Source organism: Cibotium barometz, chromosome 28 (assembly GCF_041138505.1).
Source record: "Cibotium barometz isolate CiBa-2024 chromosome 28, ASM4113850v1, whole genome shotgun sequence".
In the NCBI taxonomy this organism is placed as follows: domain Eukaryota; kingdom Viridiplantae; phylum Streptophyta; class Polypodiopsida; order Cyatheales; family Cibotiaceae; genus Cibotium; species Cibotium barometz.
The window spans coordinates 43,199,085-43,226,231 of record NC_141073.1 but is presented as its reverse complement, the minus strand read 5'-3'; the positions used below and the strand labels follow the sequence as shown (position 1 = coordinate 43,226,231).

Here is a 27,147-nt window from a genome sequence, read left to right as displayed (position 1 = left end):
ACTCTTTGGTTGCGTAGTCTTCCTAACCCTGGAGATGGTGCAGAATTCTTGAAGAAGGAGAGATTTATTGCAGGGATGTACCCATCACTAAAACTGCAAGTAGAGTCAGGAGAGCCCACAACATTTGATGCTGCTGAGGCTAGGGCTACCAAGAAACTCCGAAAGATGAGGTGTATGCTTGGGGGGGGCTTTATCTTTGATGACTCAAAGCCTAGGGAAGAGGTACAGTCTTGCACTCGTAGAGAATTACCTGAGGTCACAGTCGAGGTGATAGAAAAGTTAAATGAGTCTTTAAATAACTTGTCTATCCACTTGGCACAAGCTGTGGAACAGAAGGGCCAAGCTAAAAGGGTTGAAGAACGAGAGCAACGACCTAGGCGACTCTTGCAATGTTGGAATTGCGGAGAGTCAGGGCATGGGATGTATAATTGTCCTTGGCCTCGTGGGGAGCCAGGGAAGCCTAACATGAATTATCCAGTGATGAATGCAGGTGAAGGCACTAGTCAACAACAACTGATGATTTTGCAGAGGCCCAATGCAACAAGACCACCTCCACGAGGAGTGGAAGGAATGCCACCCTTGCCGGATCCAAATGTACATGTGGTAGAGGTAACAAAGGCCAAGGAGGTAGACATTGAAGCAAATGGTGTCAAACGAGGGCGTGGAAAAGAGAAGGAAAAGGAGGGTGTGGCATCACAAAGTGACCATGGACGAGGAAAGAAAGTGAAGGAAAACAAGGAAGTCAAGAGGAGACGACGTCGTATAAACCTCCAAGATTTCCCCCTTGGACATGGTATGGCTCCATACAACCTTTTGGAAGACATGAGAGGTAAGGGTCCTGATATCTCGTGGCCTCAATTTCTAGCCTTATGTCCACAAGTTAGGAGGGAATTAACAAAGGCCGTGAGCACTAGGAGAAAAACAAAAGAGAATGTGCCTGTTGTAAAAATTTCACAAGCCGAGATGGATGAGGACATTACACCTATATTACATTGCTACATCAAGGGAAGGCTAGTTAAGAAGGGTCTAGTAGATGGGGGTGCACAAATTTGCATCATGACAGAGGACCTTATGCAAAAACTAGGCATGCATATTCATGAAACACCTGAAATTAAGGTGAAAATGGCAAACAATAGCAAAGCAAAGTGTCTTGGGATTTGTAAGAATGTTTCTGTGGAAGTTTTTGGCATTAAGAAGGTCGTTGATTTTTATGTTATGTCTACCAAGGGAAGTGGTTATCCATTTATCCTAGGTAGACCATGGCTAATGAGAATGCGAGCTTTGCAGGATTGGGAAAATGGAAAGTTAATTTGCAGGAATGAAAAATCGTAAGAAGATTATCTTTGACATGAAGGAGCAACGACAAGAGGAGATAAATGAAGAATCTTCTTAAGGCGAAACAGAGGAGGATTGGACCGATGACGCCTCAGAGGAAGAAAACAGCACTATGGACGAGGAGTCTTCCATTGAAGTCATGGGGGTAAGATTTAGAGCAAAAGACAAAGAGACACCCTGTCAAGGTTTGGAGGAGGTAGGCTCTCAAGAAGACCAAATTGTGCATGATGAAGAAATGTTTGATGCTATGCTCTCAAAAACGCTTACATTGGAGGAAGGAGAGGAGTTTAAATGTGTACTAAGGAAATTTCCTAGGTTTTTTGCTAAAGATTACACAGATGTGCGTGGCGTAGAGGCCATTCAACACAAGATCGAGCTAAAGCCAGAAGCCAAACCTAAGGCACAAAAGCTACGAAGACTAGGAGTCATCAAGGAGCAAGCATTACTCAAAGAGGTGAGGAAGCTTCTAGCAGCGGGGTTCATATATCCTGTAGAAAATTCAGAGTGGGTCTCTCCCGTCGTGGTCACTCCCAAGAAGAACGGCAAATGGAGGGTGTGTGTGGACTATCGTCCACTCAACGAGGTGACAAAAAGGGACCACTTTCCTCTTCCATTTCAAGATGAGATCCTAAATGAGGTAGCAGGTCATGAGAAGTATACAATATGTGATGGCTACTCGGGTTACTTTCAAATTGGGATTGCATTGGAGGATCAATTGAAAACAACCTTCATCACTCCTTGGGGTTGTTATGCATTCAGACTCCAGAGTCATGCCGTTTGGTTTAACCAATGCTCCAGCGACATTTCAACGCTTCATGAACATGGTGTTTCAAGCATTCTTTGGGAAATCCATTAGAGTGTTGATAGATGATTTTTGCATCTATAGCTCTAAGTCATTGCATGTGCAGAGGGTGGAAGAAGGCTTGAAGAAACTCTACGACATGGGGGGCTAACTCAATCCCGACAAATGTCATATTGGTGAGGATGAAGTAATCTTGCTTGGTCATAAGGTTTCTTCCAAAGGCATTGAGGTGGATCCTACAAAGGCAAAGGCTCTTATCGACCTACCATCTCCAAAGAGTCTCAAGGAGGCCATCTCATTTATTCAAAAGGTGAAGTACATGTCACGCTTCATTCACTTAGCCTCAGAGTTACTTCACCCTTTGCAAAAATTGACTCAACAAGTAGAGTTTGCATGGTCTAATGAGCTTGAGGAGTACTTTTGTAACATTAAAGTCATTTTGTCAGAGCTACCAACACTCATGCCTCCTTGTTGGGAGTACACTTTCTTTGTTAGCTCTAGTGTTGGAAAGGAAACAGTGGGTGCAGTTTTGTTACAGCAAGATCTCCACAGTACTAGGATGCAGCCCATCTACTTTGTTAGTAAGGTCATGAATGTCTTGGAGAAAGGCTACACGGAAGCGGAACTCGTGATGCTTGCTCTCATCCTTGCGGTGAGAAAATTTAGATCCTACTTGTTACCAAAACCTTTTGTAATTCTCACTACAGAAAATTTGTTTCCTTGGGTGTCTTCTCAAATGACTATCAGTGCTAGAATCACAAAGTGGGTTATGGAATTGCAAGAATTCCAATACTCTTTCAAGGTAGAAGATAGTGTGCGTGCACAATTGGCAGGGATTCTCACTTATAGAGTGCATGAAAAGGAGATTAAGGTGCCTGAAGTAAAGACCCTACCATTGCCACCACCCAAAACTATGCCTAATGCATTCACCTTGTTCTTTGATGGAGCTTTTAGAAAAGCCACAGGTAAAGCAGGGGGAGGGCTGGTGCTGCTCAATCCAAGTGGAGAGGTGGTTATGATGAAGGAGAAGGTCAACTTGCCAAGTTCTACTAGCAACAATGAAGCAGAGTACGACATACTACTTCATGGCTTGAAGGTGTGCATCAATCAAGGGATACAACGTCTCCTGGTAAAAGGGGATGCACTTCTTATTGTAAGGCAAATTTTAGGCATTTGGGCATGCAAGAATGAAAGATTAAGGCAAAAGGTTCATGCTATCCGTAGGTTGTTTAATCAATTTGAGGAGGTGCAATTGTATCATATCCCTAGGAAACAAAATGAGGATGCTGATCTACTTGCACAACAAGCTGTTGCATGTGTTAAGAAGGAAATGCAAGTAGTCTTGGTTGGAGCGGCTATTAAGCAACCATGGTACCAAGGAATGGAGGCACTGGCTCCTATAGTGAGCTACATCTTGGAAGGTGAATTCCCACAAGACTTCACAAAGGCACAAAAGAGGAGGCTCATGAAGAAGGCAAGTTCTTTCTTGTTCTTAGAAGGTGCCCTCTACCAAACAGGAAAAGATCAAGTGTGCAGAAGAGTACCAACAACCAAGGAGATTCCAACCATTTTAGAGGGTTTGCATGAAGAAGCATGTGGTGGCCATTTTGCTCAAGAACTAACTGTGAAAAAGATTTTGCTTGCTGGGTATGTTTGGCCAAGCTTACATGTGGATGTCCAACATTGGTATAGGAGCTGTCATAACTGCCAAGTCAATGGTAATAAGAGGTCGCTACATGGTCCACGCCAATTAGTCATTGCAAGTGGTCCATTTGAAAAATGGGGCATTGATGCTATGGGTCCACTACCTAGAACTAAAAATGGAAAATTGTATATCTTAGTGGCCATAGACTACATGACTAGGTGGGTGGAGGCTCAAAGTGTGGCAAGGGTGAATGGAAAGACTGTAAGCAAATTTGTTTACACTCATATATGTTGCAGATTTGGCACCCCCTTGGAGATTGTTTCTGACAATGGTCCAGGTTTTAGAAAAGGTTTGCTCACCGAAGTTTGTGAAGAGCTTCATATTTCACATCATCATAGCACACCCTACTATCCCCAATCAAATGGGTTAGTAGAAAAGGCTAATGCTGTCATTGCAGGAATCATAAGGAAGATGGTGGAGAACAAGACGAAGCTTTGGGATGAGTTCCTTGATGGAGCACTATGGGCATACCGGACTACCTACCGAGAAGCAACGGGGTTTACGCCCTTTCACTTGGTTTATGGTCAAGAAGCATTGCAGCCTATTGAGCTCAACATTCCAACAATGCGGCTACATGGAAAGGTGGACTAGACTAGCGATACCCAATCTATGTGCTCAATCTCATAAATGAACCCGACAAGCTTCTCTCTTTTTGAGGAATTCTCTAAGGATTTCTCTGAGAATAGTCCGGTGTTCGCGACACTTCTCCTTCATCATCTTCATTGTTCGAGGAGATGCTTGCTGTAAAACTTTCACTTAAGCCCTTGATTGGTGTTTTGGGATCTTGGGGAAAGACTTTCTTATTTCTCCTTTCTTTGCAAAATTGGTGTCTCTGTTTTTGGAAGCGTTGGGATCACAGTCCTGACTGAGATCATGTCTCTACTGTTTTAATCACAAAACTATGCTCCCATTCGTCGGTGGACATACATCCATCATGGCTAGCAAGTGCATCCAATTTTTCTCCTCATTAGGGCATAGTAATGAAGCTATGGAAGCTTCATCCTCTGATTCACGTCTTTTGTCGCTTTGTCCACTAAAGTGGTGCATGTGTATTGAATTAGAGCGAGCAGTCATATCTAACCCCAAGTTATTGTTGATAGGGGTTATGGTTACCCCTTTGTACTCATGGTCCATGGGTAGATCAACTTCTCACTTTAGTTGAGCTAGAGTGGAAAAGAGAAGCTGCATACGAGTGTTATAGAAGAAAAGCCATGCAAGCACAGCAGAGAAGTTCAATGCAACTTTGAAAGACAAGGGTATCAAAGAAGGAGATCTTGTGCTAAGGTATGACAATCGACTTGATAATCGGTTTGATGCCAAGTTTGAAACTAGATGGCAGGGACCATACATTGTCAAGAAAGTTTTCAACTCTAGCTATTATCAGCTCATGGATTTGGATGGCAAAGAACATTCTAAGAAGGTTAATGGCTACAGACTCAACTTTTCGCAGAACACAAGGAACAAAAGAAAGATGGACAAGAGAACCACATTACACCACTTGCTTTAGAAGGCCTACATTATGATGGTACATGAATATACCATCATCTAGGGGGAGGGCTAAATGATAGCCATTTTTTCGGCTATCCACATTACCACAAGGAGCTACCTCGGCCAAGGAAAATCACATAAACTCTTTGTCATGAATATATTTTTTACTATTAAATATTTTATATAAATACTTTTTTATATGTCAATTATTTTTGTATATTTTATTCACAATTAGATCTCTTTGTTTATTTTATTTTCCTATCATAATAACCATATTGTCATGATATGTTGACTAGTTAAATACTAGCTTGTTTTTTCTTATTATGTAAATCCTTTATAAAATAGAAAAAATCTCCTCCATGCAAGTGTCCACATACACTTGAGTCTCTAAGGTCAGGGTATGATGTATTGGGGGGCTCACTCTTGGAGCTATCAAGAAATTCCACCAATGGGGACCCACACAAAGATTTTAAAAATTTAAAAAATACATGATTCTGCTGAATTTTTTGCGCCCGCCTCCATTCCGAATTTGGAATGGTCATCAAAAGACAAAAGTTAGCTCGGGAGCTCAGGAATATGCTCAATGTTTTTGAGAATTTTTGGAGCTAATGGCGGTGAGATATGAATTTTTTATTGGACCCCAGTCTGCCCACTTTTTGGCAAGGTACACCTAGTCTCTTCTCACCTCCCTTACACATTCATCACCTACATACTTACTCATTCCTTTCTCACTCCATCAAACCTCCAAACTTCATGTCCTCTCTCACCCTCTCCACCTTTTCCCTCTCCTTCCATCTCCATTTGCTCTCATATCTACTCTACACCCATACCTCATCTCCATTTCTCTCCCTACTACTCCCATATTACTAAATTATTTTCCCAATCTCAAAAAATACATAAAAAATCATCATGAATGTATCATATTAACCTCTGTAAATATGGGGTTTCCATCTACAGAAACCCCTATGTTCTTCACCTCAATCAACTTTTGTGGCGTCAAATGCAAGAAGGAGATCAGCGGTTAACTTAAAGATCTACACATGGGAGAATCCAAGCTTCTTCGAGCTTTCAACCACACAAAGGATCTTTCCAAATCTTTACTCCTCTCACTCAACCTCTCAGCCCTTCTCACCCATTTTGTACATTGTATTACTAACCTTTTATAGTGATTACTAACTACTAACCACTAACATTTGTAAATAGGCACCCACTCTACTACTTTTGGAGTAGGCATTACTACAAGTTATTTGCTCAAACCTCTACATCACACTCTCCTCTCATCTTCAATAATTCTCTCACCTTGAGCCCACATCCATGTGACTCAAGGGATAAGAAGAGGCCCACTCTCATTTCAAAATAAAAAATCCATAATCTATGATTTTCCATAATAAGATTGATTAGGCTTAATCCTAATTGGGGCTTCTCAAACCTATAAATAGAGTCCCCTCCATTCCTTGTAGAAGGGGATTACACACATTGTACACCACTCCTAACTCTAGTGTGTAAGGAGATAGTGAACTTGTGAGCTCTCTCTATACATCAATACCTTTGATTGCATAGAGAAGCTTGAAGCTTGAATCTAGTTATGTCATTGTGAGGGCTTGAGTGATGCCATACTCCCTATCATAATTGTATCTTGCCTTTGTGCATAAATAAGATTAGTAGTTTGGGTGCAATTGTGTACAAAATCTTGGACTCCTACATCTCCAAAGTTGATTTAGCAAAGCGGTCTGATGTTTGATTTAAGGTAAATTCGATCCTTGTATTTTGTGGTGTGATCTTATGCTTGGCGGCTTGAGGGCCAATTTTTGATTTGTTGCCTTTCATTCCATGGTAAGAGGGTTGTATGGTAAGAGGGTTGTATGCCTTTCATTCCATGGTAAGAGGGTTGTATGGTGAGAGGGCTCCCGTAATCTTAAGACCATGTGTATATCGACAACAAAATCAAGTTTATATTGTCTCTCTAAGCTCTTTTCCAAGTTTGGTGTGCATCTATTTGTGTTATGCTAGTCTCCTCCACACACAATATCATATGTTATGAGTGTTTGTTGAGGGTGTGTGTGCCTTTTGATTGATGTTATAGTTAGCTTGTATTGATTTGCTACAAGGAAAGATAATTGGTGTCCTAGTTCACTTCACACACATAACTAGGTGGTGCCCCTTTTTTTGTTGGGTGTGTGGTTTTGGGATTCTTATGTTTGTGTTGCGTTGTGCCCCAAGCCCATTGAGCAACATGGGAGCCTTGAGGAGTGCTTAGAGGCCGCTCTTCTTGTTGCCCGCCCCGGACTACCTTAACGTGAGAATTTTTGGAGCTAATGGCGGTGAGATATGAATTTTTTATTGGACCCCAGTCTGCCCACTTTTTGGCAAGGTACACCTAGTCTCTTCTCACCTCCCTTACACATTCATCACCTACATACTTACTCATTCCTTTCTCACTCCATCAAACCTACAAACTTCATGTCCTCTCTCACCCTCTCCACCTTTTCCCTCTCCTTCCATCTCCATTTGCTCTCATATCTACTCTACACCCATACCTCATCTCCATTTCTCTCCCTACTACTCCCATATTACTAAATTATTTTTTCAATCTCAAAAAATACATAAAAAATCATCATGAATGTATCATATTAACCTCTGCAAATATGGGGTTTCCATCTACAAAAACCCCTATGTTCTTCACCTCAATCAACTTTTGTGGCGTCAAATGCAAGAAGGAGATCAGCGGTTAAAGATCTACACATGGGAGAATCCAAGCTTCTTCGAGCTTTCAACCACACAAAAGATCTTTCCAAATCTTTACTCCTCTCACTCAACCTCTCAGCCCTTCTCACCCATTTTGTACATTGTATTACTAACCTTTTATAGTGATTACTAACTACTAACCACTAACATTTGTAAATAGGCACCCACTCTACTACTTTTGGAGTAGGCATTACTACAAGTTATTTGCTCAAACCTCTACATCACACTCTCCTCTCATCTTCAATAATTCTCTCACCTTGAGCCCACATCCATGTGACTCAAGGGATAAGAAGAGGCCCACTCTCATTTCAAAATAAAAAATCCATAATCTATGATTTTCCATAATAAGATTGATTAGGCTTAATCCTAATCGAGGCTTCTCAAACCTATAAATAGAGCCCCCTCCATTCCTTGTAGAAGGGGATTACACACATTGTACACCACTCCTAACTCTAGTGTGTAAGGAGATAGTGAACTTGTGAGCTCTCTCTATACATCAATACCTTTGATTGCATAGAGAAGCTTGAAGCTTGAATCTAGTCATGTCATTGTGAGGGCTTGAGTGATGCCATACTCCCTATCATAATTGTATCTTGCCTTTGTGCATAAATAAGATTAGTAGTTTGGGTGCAATTGTGTACAAAATCTTGGACTCCTACATCTCCAAAGTTGATTTAGCAAAGCGGTCTGATGTTTGATTTAAGGTAAATTCGATCCTTGTATTTTGTGGTGTGATCTTATGCTTGGCGGCTTGAGGGCCAATTTTTGATTTGTTGCCTTTCATTCTATGGTAAGAGGGTTGTATGGTGAGAGGGCTCCCGTAATCTTAAGACCATGTGTATATCGACAACAAAATCAAGTTTATATTGTCTCTCTAAGCTCTTCTCCAAGTTTGGTGTGCATCTATTTGTGTTATGCTAGTCTCCTCCACACACAATATCATATGTTATGAGTGTTTGTTGAGGGTGTGTGTGCCTTTTGATTGATGTTATGGTTAGCTTGTATTGATTTGCTACAAGGAAAGATGTTTGGTGTCCTAGTTCACACACATAACTAGGTGGTGCCCCTTTTTTTGTTGGGTGTGTGGTTTTGGGATTCTTATGTTTGTGTTGCATTGTGCCCCAAGCCCATTGAGCAACACGGGAGCCTTGAGGAGTGCTTAGAGGCCGCTCTTCTTGTTGCCCGCCCCGGACTACCTCAACGTGAGAATTTTTGGAGCTAATGGCGGTGAGATATGAATTTTTTATTGGACCCCAGTCTGCCCACTTTTTGGCAAGGTACACCTAGTAACACCATATTAGATAATTTGGGAAAAATCCCATTCCCATTTGAAAAATGGGAGCACGGTGAACTTGTCCAAAAGTTTGTCAAAACGCTCTCATGTGACATATCATCAGAAAGATCTTGAAGAGTAGAATCTAAATCTATGATCTCCGATAAATTTGGAGTTAGTATTTTTAAGATATGTCCAAAACTATATGGAGTAATTGATTCCCAAAATGTGAGATTTTTCCCAAATTACCTAATATTGACTTTAGTCTCTTCTCACCTCCCTTACACATTCATCACCTACATACTTACTCATTCCTTTCTCACTCCATCAAACCTACAAACTTCATGTCCTCTCTCACCCTCTCCACCTTTTCCCTCTCCTTCCATCTCCATTTGCTCTCATATCTACTCTACACCCATACCTCATCTCCATTTCTCTCCCTACTACTCCCATATTACTAAATTATTTTTCCAATCTCAAAAAATACATAAAAAATCATCATGAATGTATCATATTAACCTCTGCAAATATGGGGTTTCCATCTACAAAAACCCCTATGTTCTTCACCTCAATCAACTTTTGTGGCGTCAAATGCAAGAAGGAGATCAGCGGTTAAAGATCTACACATGGGAGAATCCAAGCTTCTTCGAGCTTTCAACCACACAAAGGATCTTTCCAAATCTTTACTCCTCTCACTCAACCTCTCAGCCCTTCTCACCCATTTTGTACATTGTATTACTAACCTTTTATAGTGATTACTAACTACTAACCACTAACATTTGTAAATAGGCACCCACTCTACTACTTTTGGAGTAGGCATTACTACAAGTTATTTGCTCAAACCTCTATATCACACTCTCCTCTCATCTTCAATAATTCTCTCACCTTGAGCCCACATCCATGTGACTCAAGGGATAAGAAGAGGCCCACTCTCATTTCAAAATAAAAAATCCATAATCTATGATTTTCCATAATAAGATTGATTAGGCTTAATCCTAATTGGGGCTTCTCAAACCTATAAATAGAGCCCTCTCCATTCCTTGTAGAAGGGGATTACACACATTGTACACCACTCCTAACTCTAGTGTGTAAGGAGATAGTGAACTTGTGAGCTCTCTCTATACATCAATACCTTTGATTGCATAGAGAAGCTTGAAGCTTGAATCTAGTTATGTCATTGTGAGGGCTTGAGTGATGCCATACGCCCTATCATAATTGTATCTTGCCTTTGTGCATAAATAAGATTAGTAGTTTGGGTGCAATTGTGTACAAAATCTTGGACTCCTACATCTCCAAAGTTGATTTAGCAAAGCGGTCTGATGTTTGATTTAAGGTAAATTCGATCCTTGTATTTTGTGGTGTGATCTTATGCTTGGCGGCTTGAGGGCCAATTTTTGATTTGTTGCCTTTCATTCCATGGTAAGAGGGTTGTATGGTGAGAGGGCTCCCGTAATCTTAAGACCATGTGTATATCGACAACAAAATCAAGTTTATATTGTCTCTCTAAGCTCTTCTCCAAGTTTGGTGTGCATCTATTTGTGTTATGCTAGTCTCCTCCACACACAATATCATATGTTATGAGTGTTTGTTGAGGGTGTGTGTGCCTTTTGATTGATGTTATGGTTAGCTTGTATTGATTTGCTACAAGGAAAGATGTTTGGTGTCCTAGTTCACACACATAACTAGGTGGTGCCCCTTTTTTTGTTGGGTGTGTGGTTTTGGGATTCTTATGTTTGTGTTGCATTGTGCCCCAAGCCCATTGAGCAACACGGGAGCCTTGAGGAGTGCTTAGAGGCCGCTCTTCTTGTTGCCCGCCTCAGACTACCTCAACGTCAGAACCATTTATATGACCTTTCATTTGCATAATGCATGTAGCAAGGGAGGCATACCCAGATCAATAGATTTTGTGTTGTTCACCTCGGATTGAAGAGCGTCTTCACTCCAACCTAGAGCGAAATCGAGATCATCAGTCAATAGCGCTATCCTCTTCAATATAGTGGAGTGTTGCCGATGAAGGGTTGTCTGTTGGAGGGCATTGAGATTGTTTATGGGAGCAAAACCCTAAGCTTTCCACAGATACAGGTGAGCTTTTGAAGGGACACACTATGTATAAGTGCATAGTGGGTAGCTTGATCTACATGATCATTACTAGGCTAGATTTGAGCTATGTTGTTGGACATGTGAGTTAGATTATGCACGTCCCAAGGAAGCCACACTTGGATGTGGCTAGATGGATTCTTAGATACCTAAAGTCCACTTTTAATTATGGACTTTTCTATGAGGCTAACATAGAGATATAGCTACATGGGTATACAAATCTGATTGGGCTAGTAGTCTCTTAGACATGAGGTTTATCAGTGGCTTTATGTTTTCTTTTGGGAGTGCTGTTATGAGTTGGAGCAGCAAGGAGTTGCCTTGTTAAGTATAGTGGCATAGTATAGGGGCAGTTCTATGGCAGCGCCCTTGTACTCTACCTTGTTGAGTATAGGGGCAGGGAATATAGGGGCATTGCTGTGGTAGCTTGGTTTCAAAGGCTACTTGGTTATATGGGTGAGCCCGTGATAGGGCCATTGTTATTTATTGTGAAAACTTATAGATTGTAGTAACCTAGTCTATCATGCTAGAACGAAGCACATTGAGGTGCGTTATTATTTTGTGAGGGAGAAGGTTCTAGCAAGTGATATGGATGTGGTATATATCAGCATAGAGGATTAAGTGGCTAACATCTTTACAAAGGCATTGGGGATAGAGAAGCTCCATAAGTTTTGGATTTTACTTGGATTGGAGTGTGTGGACTTGAGCTCAAGGGGGAGTGTTAATATCTCGGGGGGTTCACCTCAAAAATTTTTAGTGTACCATGTGCGATCAAAAGGAGGGGTATTTTAATTCAAATTTTAGAAAAATTTTAACAAGATTACAATAAAACAGGAGGGATATTTTAATTTAACTTCAAAAAAAAATCCGTTAGTTCATAAGTAAAGAGGGGTAGTTTTATTGGGGAAATTTTTTTAGTTAAGGGGTTTTTTAAATGCCCCTTGAACGCACGTGATACATATGATTTTTTAGAAGTGCACCCCCCAAGGTTAATATATCAAGCTCAACACTTGGGTGATAGCTTCTACTCTTACACCACTGGTTAGGTTGGTGAGATTATGAGCGATATGCGGCTAGTGGTTTACACACTATGTTGTGAGCCACTTTGGTGTACTAGAGATATGGCATACTTATAGTGCCAGCTTATGTAATTGAGTTCACACTATGGACCTAGGTTTGTATATTATAGTAGGAGAGTACTTTACCTTATAGTATGTACTCTTATCTCTTTATGTTATGGTTGTAGAGAAGAGAAGAGAATAGAACAAAATTTAGCTATTCATCTCTCTTATGTGCTCGCGTGTGAGTGTGTTTTCTTGCAAGGAGCTCAAGCTAATCCTCTCCTCTGCATTCTTCTCAAAAAAGACCATACACAAGATATAGTGGAGAGATGGCATAATCCTAGCATGATTCTTTCCTCAAGTTTATAAATGTATTGTAGGGAAACACATTGTTTCCTCATTTAGAAAATGCATTTTAGTATTAAAAGAGTAAAGAATGGATTTTCCTTCACAAACCTGTATAACATGGAACGTATTGCACTTATCTTGATGCATAACATGGAATGTATTGCACTTATATTGATGTATAATTGAACTTATTGTTTACAACGCTTTTTTATTTTCCAGTGTGATGATGCCACTCTTGTTAACTAGTAGTGCTAGTACCAAGAGCTGGCCATCTATAGTAGCCACCTTGAGTATAATACATCTCTGACAACCACACACATGTTGATGTTGACTTTAAACAATGGGTGGAAAATTATATGTAAGTATGCATAGAGAAAATAAGGCATATCATGATAGAAGCATGAGCCACTTATAACTATAGTTAGGCTTTGCTTTCACTAGATTATAAATTATTTGGGAATTTGTTTTGTGATGAGCTTTGGTGTGTATGTGTGTGTGTGTGTGTGTACAATGAGTCATAAAAGAGAAAGTGGCAATTTTTTCTTCCATCTATAACATCACTATCCGAGATTGAGCACTATCTTGTCACACTTAAACTATTAACATAATTAAATAAATATATAAATTACATAACACAAGACAAGAGACAATGCAAAAAATGGATAAAGAGTAGTACTAGGACTGGAATATGGACTCACTTGCCCCTTTTTCATGATATATTATCAAGGAGTGTTTGTGATACAATGCAAAAAATGGATAAACAGTAGCACTAGGACTGAAATGGAATGACTCCCCCTTTTTAATGATATATTATCAAGGAGTATTTTTGATACAAGATGCACAGGCACCTTGTGCTAGATTTCAAATAACTAGAGTACGAATACTAATACTAAAGTGTTAAAACCACTTTATAGGTTAACATGGTTTCACCTGCTTGACCTACCGTAAGGCCCTATGGGCCATCTTCCTACCCACCGAAAATACACTTATCGTTTGTAAGAGGTTGTTGGACTATATAAAGAGGCCTCACCTTGTGCTTAATGTCAAGTAGGGAAAGTCTAACGATTTTGTGTACATACTTACTTAAGACTAGTAATAGACACCGTACCATTTTTAAGTTTGGTCGGCTTAGTGTGAAAACTAGTCCCTTGATTGAGCATATTTAACATGACATACTTGAATATATTTGGCGTGAAATCTCAAGTCCAGAGCTTACCTTAGCCTTGCTAAATCATGTGTTATTGAGTCTTGTGTTAGAAACATAATTGTAACTTCCATATGCGGGTGTGCCCGGTCGCATCCTCACTTCGTGTCACACTAGAATGCTTCACCAATAGGGTGAAGGGGTCGGATCTCTTCAACTAGACGGATGCAAATAGATATGATCCTTCACGATAGAGGAAAATAGAGATGGTTCTTCACCTAGGTGGAGGAAAATAGAGATGGTTCTCTCTCATAAAAGGTCCTTCACGATGGTTCTCTCTCATAAAAGGCAGAGGAAGAAGAAGAAGTTAATACAAGAGGAAAACCTACAAACAAACCTTCACAATGTTTCTCTCTCATAAAAGGTGGAGGAAGAAGATGAAGCTAATACAAGAGGAAAACCTACAAACAAACATATCTAGCATACATCCATCAAGATTTAATAGTATACAAGCAAGAAAGAGTAGACAAGTAAGCAAGAGTAGAGAACTAAGATTCAATAGTATACAAGCAAGTAAGAGTATATAAGAGCTCACAAGTATTCTCTTATCAGGGAATGCTTGTGTATTGTTTATTGTAAAAAACGACTTCTATATAAGTGACTAGTTTTCACACTAGGCCGGACCAAACTAAAAAATTATTTGACCTCTAGTACTAGTCTTAAGAAAGTATGTATGCAAAATCCTTAGACTTTCCCTATTTGACATTAAGCACAAGTCAAGGTCACTTTATATATTCAAGCACCGTCTTACAAAAGGTAAGTGCATGTTTGAGCAAGTAAGATGGCAGTGCCTTACATTAGATTCGAGCACGCAAGATGGCAACACCTTATGGTAGGTCAAGTGGGTGAAACCATGCTAACCTATGGAGTGGTTAACATACCCCCTTCCTAATGCTGAATACACCCTCAAGTCACCCAAGTTGCTGCCGGGGTGACATCTTCCCAACTAGTCATAAAAAGAATGCTAACTCCACCATGAAAGCTCATCACCCAAAAATTCCACTTTAAAAGACTAAAGTGAATTAAAAAGAAAAAACCATCAAAAGATTTATCTTTGAAAAACTCCCTCACAAAATATTTCCATGAAAGCACTCCACCCAGATGACTCCCATCTTTGGTTTTAATTGAAAAAGAAAAAAGAGTAACTAACTTCTAAGCCTCAAATGTTTATTGAGCATAGTGTGTATATGACTTTTGAAACATTTCCTTTCATGAATTTCTTAAGCTAGAATAGAAACCCTCACCTGCGTGAAGCTTCGGGAACCTATGAGAAAATGCTACATTTAACTTTGCAAGCTTATGCATGTGAACAACAGCTTATGGAAGTCAGGTCACACCAATATTTTTTAAACTTTGTGTAATTAAGTTCAAAACATTAAACCTTACCTTCTGCAATCAATCCACCATGTGTGTGGCAGCGGTAAGCTGTAGCTTGAGATGCAAGCTAATCATCACCAACCTTCAAAGCTTATAAATAACAATCTGAAATGACGATGATGGTGTGCAAATGTGCCCTGCCTCTAGCTGATGTCAGACTTTGCTTGAGCGGCCACCCTACAGATTTATAAGACTCCCACATTTCTTTGCTTGATCATGGAAGGTGATAAACACTTAATCTCACAGGCGGACATTTGGAGCTAATCCATCTACTACTGCTGGTGGTGACCGTGTGCGAATTCTGCAGGATATTTGCCACTAAGACTTCAACTAAAGCCAAGCCAAAGCCCCCTTCAGGATTACGGAGGCTTGGACTCAGGTGGCTATGCCTGCTTTAATGGTGATGCTTTCTTCTTTATGATCTCCTATGAGTTCCTTTATGATCTCCTATGAGTTCCTTTATTGGCTGGGCTTTGATGCATGCTGCTTCTTTGCTTATTGCACTGGCAATGATGCCTTGTACAAAGCATAGGGCTTGGTGCTACTCATAACATGGTGCACTTCTACATTGTCAGGACAAGGGTAGGACTAGGGGGAGTCAGGCGGTTCAGGGGAGTCTAGACTAGTGTGGACGGCCATGACTAGTTAGTCGGCTAGAGTCTCTATATTTGGCGGTTGGGTGGAGAGTTTCCCTATTCTCTTCTAGTAGGTTTCGTGGAGGTCTCATGGTGGCCTCTCACTGGTATCAGAGCTACCTCATCCATTCTTTACTTTCCTTTACATAGGAAGCTCTCATAACTAACAATACCACAATAGTCCCACTCCTTGTTTGCATTAGCATGTGGGAGAAGAGTTGTGTGCTCTGAAGCCGTGGAAGAAGTTGTTATATGCACATTATGTATGCATATACTAGGAGGCTAACCCAAACTAGGCTTAGGAGCATGGGAGTATGGGAGCATGGGAGCAAGCTCTAGTGGAGCATGGGTTAGGACTAACCTTAAGGGTTAAGATTGGGGTCAGGCATCCACCAAGGGTCATACATGGGAAATGGAGAGTTAAGAGTCACTTGAGGATCCTCCTATATAATAGGGACATGGGGCACACTCATTGGAGGCTTAGGCTATGGTCTCTTGTGTAGAGGATCATATCTACTCACCTACCATTTCACACTATAGCTACATGCTATTGGATTGGAGTTATACCTCTTGATGGTATGGGACATCAAGGTAAAGGTATGATGTATTTCATTATATTTTATGTGTGCATCCCTTGGGCTCGGGGGTGGTCGGGTGGATGAGTTTATGCCTGATTTATGCATGTTTATGCATAAAATTTATCTAGAGAGATCTTAGGGTTTTAACACTGGTATCAGAGCAATCTCTAGTAAATTGTTGTTATTTTTTCTTTCTTATGGTAAAATTTTGGTATTTTTTGAAATAAATTTTAATATTTACCAAATAAAAAATGTTATTTTGTTGATTTGTGTTGATGATTTGCACGTGGATCCTCGATATGGCAATTGGAACGCATGTTACTACTATTCAATGGATGAATCGACGTTGCGGGGGAATTCCGTGAGTTTAATGCTATTTTTTTAACTTTTTGTAGTTTAAAATAAGCATTAATAGATTTTTTTTACCAAAAACACCACATATTTTATTGTGGATATTTTTGGTAGAATGGATTCCCTAAATTTCTACAATTTTAAGGAAATTTTTTCTAATTTTTTAGATTTTTTAAAGCATTTTTATGGTTAAAAATATATTTTCATATATTTTTATGGGTTTTTCCGCAGGTATGCTATCAAATTGCAGCCAATTTTCTAAATGTAGTAGGGGGCAGCATGTTGATGCATTGAATGCTCTCCCGTGTGCGTGGGACCCTCTTCGTTCCTCAATTCTGAATTTTTCTTCTATTTCTTCTCTCGCGCGTATAAAGGCCTCTTAATAAGAAAATTTTTGATTAATGTTAATCATAATTAGAATTTAATTATGATTAAAAAGTTTAATTAAAAGTTAACCTCTCTGTTAACACAGAGAGAAGGAGGGGGTGTAGAGAGAAATGAATGGAGAAGAAGGAGAGGAGAGAGGGGAAAAGAGAGAGGGAGTCCTCTCATCCTCTCCCTCTCTGGTTTTTTGTGCACGCGGGGGGGAGGGGGGGGTTTCGCTACACGCGGGGGAAAAAATCGCCACCCCCCCAAATAAAATCTATAAGGCTTTATATTAAAGCTTAATAAAAGCTTTATTTTTGATTTTTTTTAAAAAGTTCTTTTAAAAAAAGGCTTTTCAAAAAGCTTGGAAAAAAGCGTTAAAAATAGAAGAAATTTGACATTTGAGGAAAACAAATCTATGAAAATTTCTGGATTTATCTTCTTGAAATCCTTTTGCTTTTCGCATTCCCGATAAACCTTTTGGCTTTCCAAATTCTAAAAAATCTTTTGACCTTTCGGATTCCAGAAACTTTTGACCTTTCACATTCCATTTTTTTTGTCTTTTCATTTTACTGAAACTGTTGGCTTTCCGTATTCCAAGAAAACCATTGGGATTTCGAAATTTTTTGACCGTTCGTATTCTTATGCGTTCGGGGTTAATAAAATTTTTTTTTGACCGTTCGTATTCTTATGCGTTCGGGGTTAATAAAAAATTTTAAAAAATTCTTGAAAATTAGTGAAAAATTAGACAAAGGTTATTTTAAATTTTTAGAAAATGTGGGGTTGGTGTTTGGCATGTGGTGTGTCCATTCGGGCGCCCGTGACCATTCAAATTCCTTTAAAAATATATTTTTTGACCCAAAAAAATAGAAAATCCATTAAAATTATAAATTTTCATTGGATTTGAGAATTGTCAAGCGGAATTAGAAATTCCGTGAATGACGGGATTTTCATAAAAAATTAGAAATTTTCTAGAAATTATTTTTAGAAATCCTAAAAATTGGTATTTTTAAAATATCAATGGTATTTTGGTAAAATTATTTGCTATTTTTTTTGAAAAAATATAGGTTTGGAATGCCATAAGATAGACTTGGTGGAATTCAAAATTATCGTATTTTGAAGCCCTATAAAATTAGAAAAAATTTAAAAAAATTATGATAATTTTTTTTCTCGAGAATTTAATATTTTTTAGGATTATTTAATGTTGAAGTAGGTTTTCTTGTGCTGACATTAGATTCATGCGGGTTATTCGCATATTATTAATACGATTGTACCTCGTATTAGTAGTTATTTCTATTTGGATTAATTCTAAACGATGTTTTCATGATTTTTTACCATTGTTTAGCCATTCTTTTTGGACATGTTCCGTAGTTTCTTTTGATGGCTATAATCTGCATTCAAAGTGTGTTTCACCTTTGACACTTTTCCATGATAATTTATTTTGCACTTGTTTAAGTGTGGTATGTGCTTAATTTCTTAAGCCTAAGACAATTTCTATCATGGGTTAGTTGATCGGTTTGTTTTGGTGGATTTTATTGGATGTTTTCCAAGTTTTATATAGACTCATCAGGTTCTACCTAGATCACTTGTATCTAGGGGTTTTTTTTAATGAGTGCTACATACATGTGTTTCACTCATTAAAAAAACCCCTAGATCACTTGTATCTAGGGGTTTTTTTTAATGAGTGCTACATACATGTGTTTCACTTGCTTACTTTGGAGTTTTGCTTGAACGACACCATGTTCATATACTCCGGGATTGATGAGTTGGCCACTAATTTTAATGCTTCTTTTCTCTTAGCCTCTCATTCCTTCTATGAGAGTTCACGATTTTGTTTCCTTCTAGTAGCTGAGCGACTCAATTTTGGTTCATCAGAGACTTCATCAGAGACTTCAACCTTAGCTATATCAATTTTGGTTCATCAGAGACTTCAACCTTAGCTATATCAATTGGGGGTGGTCTACAATACTTGACCTTTTGTTATTCCTCTCGCCAATTGTCTTCAAACTTTTGATGTAAGTTAGCTACACCCATGGACTAGAGCCATTGGGCACTAGTTGTTCTTCCTTCCAAACTTTTATGATGATTCACTGCATTTACGTCTTTGTAATCTTTGGAGATTCTCCTTAGCATCTTTGGGTGAAAATAAGACTCATTTTCCTTTCCTTTGTCAGCTGCTTTAGCTTCACTCTTAGCCTCTCATTCCTTCTGTGTGAGTTTATGATTTTGTTTCCTTCTAGTAGCTGAGTGACTCAATTTTGGTTCATCAGAGACTTCAACCTTAGCTATATCAATTGGGGGTGGTCTACAATACTTGACCTTTTGTTACTCCTCTTGCCAATCGTCTTCAAACTTTTGATGTAGGTCAGCTACACCCATGGACTAGAGCCATTGGGCACTAGTTGTTCTTCCTCACAAACTTTTATGATGATTCACTGCATTTACGTCTTTGTAATCTTTGGAGATTCTCCTTAGCATCTTAATGAACTTCGTCCCTTTCCTCATATCGGGAATCCATATCAGATTTGGAGCTACTCCCTGCAGTTTCTTTTGATGTTGTGGGCTGTGTTTTTCTTGTGGTGATCGATGAGTTGGTGTCACTTTCAGTCTCTATTTTAGACTCCTCACCACTATTGGTGCTTGATCTTGAGTCATCCCATGTGGACTCAAATTCACTGTAATGAATCCCCTTTTTATTACAAGGTAGGATCTTGAATCATTCGGAGGGGCATGACCTTAGGGCATGACCTTAGGGAGCTCCTCACCATCTGGTGTACAACCAACCTTTTGAAAAATAAGGCTTAGATTTCATTGCCCTATTAGTCCTACTGCACGTGGCACACAAGCACGCTTCATCATTGTTGTCACGCAGATTATGTAACCAAATGGGCTGAAGCAAGAGCTTCACAAAAAGTGGATGCCATGGCGATTGCTAAGTTTCTCTATGAGAACATCATTACCCTCTTCGGATGTCCATTTAAGCTGGTGAGTGATCAAGGGAAGCATTTCATCAACGATGTGATAAAAAATCTCACTAACACATTGATGATCGCTCATCATAAGTCAATGCCATATTACCCACATGTAACTGGCCAAGTAGAGAGTCAAACCCGATGCTAGGATTGAAGAAACCCAAGAAGAGATATTGTTCGCCCACCATAGGTGAATGTGGTCAAGCAGAGCGTCGAACCCGATGCTAGGATTGAAGAAACCCCAAAAGAGAAATTATTCAACTTCCTTCTCAAAATTGGTCAGCATCATCGCCATCCCAATAACACGTATGTTTTCTTGCAATGTCTCCGTCGCGTACATGATCATGTTTACACGCTCGTATCTCTAAGTGCAAGAGCATCAATACCAGGAGATAACTTCAAATGATAGAGCCATCCTGTACAATGTTTGATATGTTCATGTCAATGATCTTGTTCCTTTGACATGTTGAGATATCGAGCTCGTCTAGTGAGGCGGTGGCCACTGATGACCCGCCTGGGGGATAGGCCCCGCACTTACACCACTGGCATGGTTGGTGAGATCTTGGGTGATATGCGGCCAGTGGGATGACAGGCTGTGTGACAGCCATTCTAGAGACTGGCATAGTTATAGCACCAGCTCATTTAGTCGGGTTCACACTATAGAGAACCCGTGTATGTATTGGTTGAGTACCTTTCATATTGCGTGTACTCTTATTCTTGTATATGGTGTGTTGAGTGTTGAGTAAAGAAGAAGAAGATTTTCAGCCTCTCACCTTGTGTGTTCTCTATTAGGGTTTTGTGAGTGTGTGTGTGTGCTTGCAAGAGCTCAAGCTCTCCTCCCCCCTGCATCTTTTTATGGTATCAGAGCCTGGTTCGTGCTAAGGGCTGAGCTGCAAGCAAGAGAACCACAGGAAGCGGTACGAGGGTAAGAGCTTCAACTACTCTTCCCTATTGTGTTGGTGACTACACCCTTGTCGGGAGCTCTACGGGAGGCACCGACAAACGATCTCCGATTGAGGAGCTTTCTTCGCGGGAGTGAAGCTATAGGGCAACTATACAGTCCTTCGGACTGCAGTCCTTCGGACTGAAATTTCGGGCGAAAAACGCGTTTCGAGCACGTCTGGACCTCCGTTTTTCAGAAAGCAGGCGATTTCGAGCACTGCGGGTAAGTCATCGATTCTCTGCAGAACCCTGTTTTAAGTACTGCAGGAAGACAGATTGACTGTGCAGACACTGTGGGTGCTGCAAAGAGGTCTACAGTTGCCATTGGGTGTATGTATGTGCATTGAAGTCACTGGTTGTGACATTTGAGAGTGCTGCAGTACCGCTGTGCAGAAAATACTGCAGGTTGTGCAGAAAAACCAGAGTGCAGTTTCTGGTGAAATTGTGTGTTTGGCAAGATGTCTAATGATGGCATAACACAGATTGTGGCTGAGAAGCTGGATAAGAATTACTTCCATGCTTGGAGGTTCAGGCTGACGAATTTCCTGATGGGAAAAGGTTATTGGGACTACATAGAAGGTGAGCATGAAGAGGCACCGGAGATACCGGATATAAATCCGACTGCTGCAGATGTGAAAGAGTTTAAAGACTGGAACCAAGGAGCTAGGAAAGTAATGTATTGGCTTTCCATTAGTATACAGGACACTATGATTGGGCACATTCAGGATGCCAAGTCCCCCAAGGAGGCGTGGGACACCTTGGTAAAGCTTTATGAAACAAACACCAAGGCTCGTAAGATACAGTTGAAGAATGAACTTCATACTGTGGAGAAAAAGAGCATGTCTGTGAATGACTATGCGCTGAAGATAAAGGGTATTGTGGAATCCCTTGCATCTATTGGTGTGTCAGTAGATGATGATGATAAGGTGGAGGTCTGTCTACGTGGTCTCGGGCCACAATACAAGGCGTTTAAGACGTCTATTCAGACTCGGGAAAACATTCCCAACTTTACAGATTTGGTGTCTATGCTGATTATCGAAGAGAAGAACTTGGGTGAAGACCAACAGTCTTCACAAAGCAAAAACAGTTCAGAGCAACAGGCCTTCTACACGAGTTCAGGAAGAGGACGAGGTAGAGGAGGCCGTGGACGCGGTCAAGGAGGTGGCCGAACAGGTAATCAAAATTATGGCCAGCAGCAGAGCAGCAGCAACAACAACAGTCCCAGAATAAACAACAACAACAACACGCAGGTGGAAGAGGCAAATTCAGAGGCAGGGGGAGTCAAAGAGGCCGTGGAAATTGGCAAAGGCAATATAATGATGCACGTGAATGCTATTATTGTGGTAAGCCTGGACATGTGCAGGCAGAATGTTATAAAAAGTAGGCTGACATGCAAAATGGGAAAGTGCAGCAAAACAACTATGCATCCTCAAGCAGAAATAATGAGGATAATGAAAGGTTGTTTGTTATGCAGCATGTTGTGAATGCCATGTCTGAAAATGTTGATGCAGCACAAAAAGATAATGTATGGTATGTGGATTCAGGCGCTTCGAACCACATGACGAGTCATGGGGAGTGGTTCAAGGAGATGAAAAACCCGGAAAGACCAGGTTTTGTGGAAACAGGGGATGACACTGCTCATCCAATTGCCCACGTTGGAGATGTGCCATTGTCTATGCAGGATGGCAAAGTGAAGTACCTTGCAGATGTACTTCATGTACCGAACATAACAAAGAATCTGGTTTCAGTTGGCCAGATGATTGAGCAGGGGTTGCAGGTTCGGTTTAACCCAGATGGGTGTTATGTTGAAGATTTCAAAGACAAGTGCAGGTTGGTTGCAAAAGGCAACAGAGTGGGCAGAATGTTTACGTTGAATGTAGACATGCCTAAAATGAGTGCTGCGATGTTTGCAAATGGTTCAGGAGTTGTTGCAGACACAGACATATGGCATAAAAGAATTGGACATGTAAATGTGCAAAGATTGAAGTCTATGCAGACAAAAGGAATTGTGACAGGGCTGCCAAAATTTAAAGTGGAAGGTATGCAGAAAATATGTGAAGCATGCCAATTTGGGAAGCAAACAAAGCATGTGTTTCCATGTAACAGATATGTGAGCAGAAATGCACTAGATCTTGTGCATTCAGATGTATGGGGTCCTACGAAGACCGTGTCTATGGGAGGCTACAGGTACTATGTCACTTTCATTGATGACCACACAAGAAAAGTGTGGGTATATTTCATGAAGGAGAAGAGTGAGGTGTTCACTCACTTTCAGAATTTCAGGTTTTTGGTTGAAAAGCAAACAGGGAAATATGTAAAGTGCCTAAGGTCAGATGGAGGGGGAGAGTACTTCTCCAATGAGTTCTCTGAATTTTTGAAGAAGAATGGTATTCGGAGACAGTTTACATGCAGATACACTCCGTAGCAAAATGGAGTTGCTGAGCGGAAAAACAGGCACATTGCTGAGATTGCGCGAGCATTGATGGAAGAGAAAAATATGCCGCATTGCTATTGGGCTGAGGCTGTTTCTACAGCAGTATACATCATGAACAGGACTCCAACTGCAGCCATACATGATGTAACTCCAGAGGAGAGGTTTACTGGCAGAAAACCAGATTTGTCTCATCTGAAAGTCTTTGGATGCATTGCATATGTGCATGTGCCAGATGAGCTGAGAACTAAGCTGGATCCGAAACCTGAAAAATGTGTGTTTATTGGATATTCCCTTGAGCAAAAGGGATACAGGTGTTATAACCCTACTACACGTGAGTTGAGGGTAAGCAAGGATGTTGTATTTGATGAGATGAGCAGCTAGTATGCTGCTGAAAAAGAAGCTGTTGGGGCTGATTTGAGTGGAAGTGTGGTTGCACAGAATGCAGGTCAGCAATCACAGTCTTTGAGTGGACCAAGAGAGTCCTCATCTAGTGGGTCTGTTGATAGACCATGGAGTGGCAGGCTGCGTCATAATACCAGTCCTGCAAATGTGATTACTACATCATGTAAAGGAAAAGAGAAAGTGGTTGAGCCCCTTGGTATGCCTGACATTTCTGCAGGGCATTCTCATGTTGATGGAGAGTCTAGTGGCTCAGATATGAGCCTTGATGAGGAGCTTGGGATCCCAGCTATGAGAACACCTGGTGTAAAGAAGGCTATGGAAGCCATGAATGAAAAGCTGCGAAGATCAGGGAGAGTGAAGAACCCTGTGCAGAGATTTACCTATGATGGTTATGTGGCACATCACTATGCATATATGGCAAAGGTTGTGCAGGTTGTTGAGCCCACATGCATTGATGAGGCTGTTGGAAATGTGTGTTGGGAGAAAGCTATGGATGAGGAGATGGATGCACTATATGGAAATGAAACTTGGGACTTAGTGCAATTGCCTGAAGGCAAGAAAGCCATTGGATGCAAGTGGGTGTACAAAGTTAAACATAACAGTGATGGAAGCATAAACAGGTACAAGGCTAGATTGGTAGCCAAAGGATATGCGCAGACATATGGGATTGATTATGAGGAAACTTTCAGCCCAGTTGCCAAGATGGCAACGGTGAGAGTTGTGATAGCAGTGGCTGCGTCAAAGCAATGGTCTTTACATCAGATGGATGTAAAGAATGCATTCTTGCATGGGGATTTGCAAGAAGAGGTGTATATGCTGCAGCCACCTGGTTATGAGGATGTGGGTCACCCCGAGCATGTTTGCAGGTTGAAGAAAGCCTTGTATGGCTTAAAGCAAGCACCAAGAGCATGGTCTGACAAGATCTCTGAATATCTTGTCACTATTGGCTTTCATGTAGCCAATGCAGATTTCTCATTGTATGTGAGACATGGTGATAGAGGGGTTGTGCTTGTTGTCATCTATGTAGATGACTTGATCATTACGAGGGACCATGATGCAGAGATCTTTGATGTAAAGATCTTGCTAAGACAGAAGTTTGAGATGAAGGATCTGGGGGAGATCAGATATTTCTTGGGCATTGAGGTGATTAGGTCACCACATGGTATTGGATTACTGCAGCGACAGTATGGCTTGGACATGTTGTCCAAGTATGGTATGACAGGCTGTAAGCCTATTTCTGTGCCATTGGATCAGAATGGCAAATTGAGTGCAGATTCAGGAGAGATCTTGGAGGATCCTACTATGTACAAACGCATAGTAGGAAGTTTGATCTATATGACGATCACCAGACCAGATTTGAGCTATGCTGTTGGGTTGGTGAGTCAGTTTATGCAGGTTCCACGAAAACCGCATTTGGATGCAGTGAGACGCATACTGAGGTATGTGAAGTCTACTTTGCATTGTGGACTATTCTATGAGACTGGGACAGAGATATGTGTACATGGGTACACAGATGCTGATTGGGCTGGTAGTATCTCAGACAGAAGATCTACCAGTGGATTCATGTTTTCTTTGGGGAGTGCTGCTGTGACTTGGAGCAGCAAGAAGCAGCCTACGGTTGCTCTATCGAGTACGGAGGCCGAGTACAGAGGAGCTGCTATGGCAGCATGTGAGGTAGCTTGGTTGAGAAAGCTACTTGCAGATTTGGGTCTATCAGTGGATAGACAAGTTGTCATTTTCTGTGACAACATTAGCAGTATACAGTTGGCCAGGAACCCAGTCTTTCATGCTCGTACGAAGCACATAGAGGTCCACTACCACTTCGTCAGAGAGAAGGTCTTGGCAGGAGACCTTGACCTTGTTTATGTCAGCACAGAGGATCAGGTAGCTGACATCTTCACTAAAGCATTGGGTATAGAGAAGCTCCGTAGATTCAGGGCTTCACTTGGTGTACATGAGATGGAGTTGAGCTCGAGGGGGAGTGTTGAGATATCGAGCTCGTCTAGTGAGGCGGTGGCCACTGATGACCCGCCTGGGGGATAGGCCCCGCACTTACACCACTGGCATGGTTGGTGAGATCTTGGGTGATATGCGGCCAGTGGGATGACAGGCTGTGTGACAGCCATTCTAGAGACTGGCATAGTTATAACGCCAGCTCATTTAGTCGGGTTCATACTATAGAGAACCCGTGTATGTATTGGTTGAGTACCTTTCATATTGTGTGTACTCTTATTCTTGTATATGGTGTGTTGAGTGTTGAGTAGAGAAGAAGAAGATTTTCAGCCTCTCACCTTGTGTGTTCTCTATTAGGGTTTTGTGAGTGTGTGTGTGTGCTTGCAAGAGCTCAAGCTCTCCTCCCCCCTGCATCTTTTTATGACATCCTTTAAACAAAAGGTACATGGATATTTTTAAGGTGCCAGAGGATAAGAAGTAGACAAACAGTAAGTGCCCCATCCACAACTGCAAATGATTTCTTGTCGACTACCACTACACAGTGGGTTTATTTTCTAATAGAACGTGTTTCTTGAAGATGATAAAGTTTTACTTAAAGGAGTTGAGGACAGAGAAAAGGAACCTCCAAGAGTAGAAGATGAGGTTTAAGAGATTGTGAAGGATATAAACTTGGCTATGGAGAGGGACCTCAATTGAGTAGCTTGATATTAATGCCCTTAAATAGAAGACACCCAAGTGGTAACAATTGATGAGGATCCTTGTGTGGCAGAGGAAATAGAGCACATTCTGACCTTAGTCCTCCCCACCTATCCTATAGGTGACAATCAGTATGTCCTAATAACAAATATTTAAGTTGTGTTTGACACTAAGAAAGACTATTGTCTCGCCATCATCGCACAAAATCTTGAAGAAGATAATGATTTTGTTGATCCGGATGTGGATGAATATATTGTACTAGATTCAAATATCAAGGACAATGATTTCCTACTCCTTTTGAGACATTAGCAATGATATAAGGATGCATTTTGATATGAAGCCAACCTTCTCACCATTGAAGAGTAATTTCAAGCTACTTAGCAAAG

At 40.7% G+C, this 27,147-nt stretch overlaps 1 protein-coding gene across 1 annotated transcript; it reads left to right on the top strand.

Moving 5' to 3' along the window:
* The first annotated feature begins 2,906 nt into the window (after positions 1 to 2,906).
* LOC147622838 (uncharacterized) lies at positions 2,907 to 15,830 on the top strand. The gene is made up of 2 exons (XM_086822619.1): positions 2,907 to 4,339; positions 15,740 to 15,830. Exons 1-2 carry the CDS (start codon positions 2,907 to 2,909, stop codon positions 15,828 to 15,830), a joined length of 1,524 nt encoding a protein of 507 aa, XP_086678745.1.
* The last annotated feature ends 11,317 nt before the right edge of the window (positions 15,831 to 27,147 follow it).

What these genes read in the sequence shown, in the direction of transcription:
- LOC147622838 (XM_086822619.1), top strand. Translation starts at nt 2,907, where the DNA reads ATGGAATTGCAAGAATTCCAATACTCTTTCAAGGTAGAAGATAGTGTG. An exon ending in ACCTACCGAGAAGCAACGGG is followed by an intron (nt 4,340 to 15,739) that starts GTTTACGCCCTT and finishes CGAATTCTGCAG; the next exon opens with GATATTTGCCACTAAGACTT.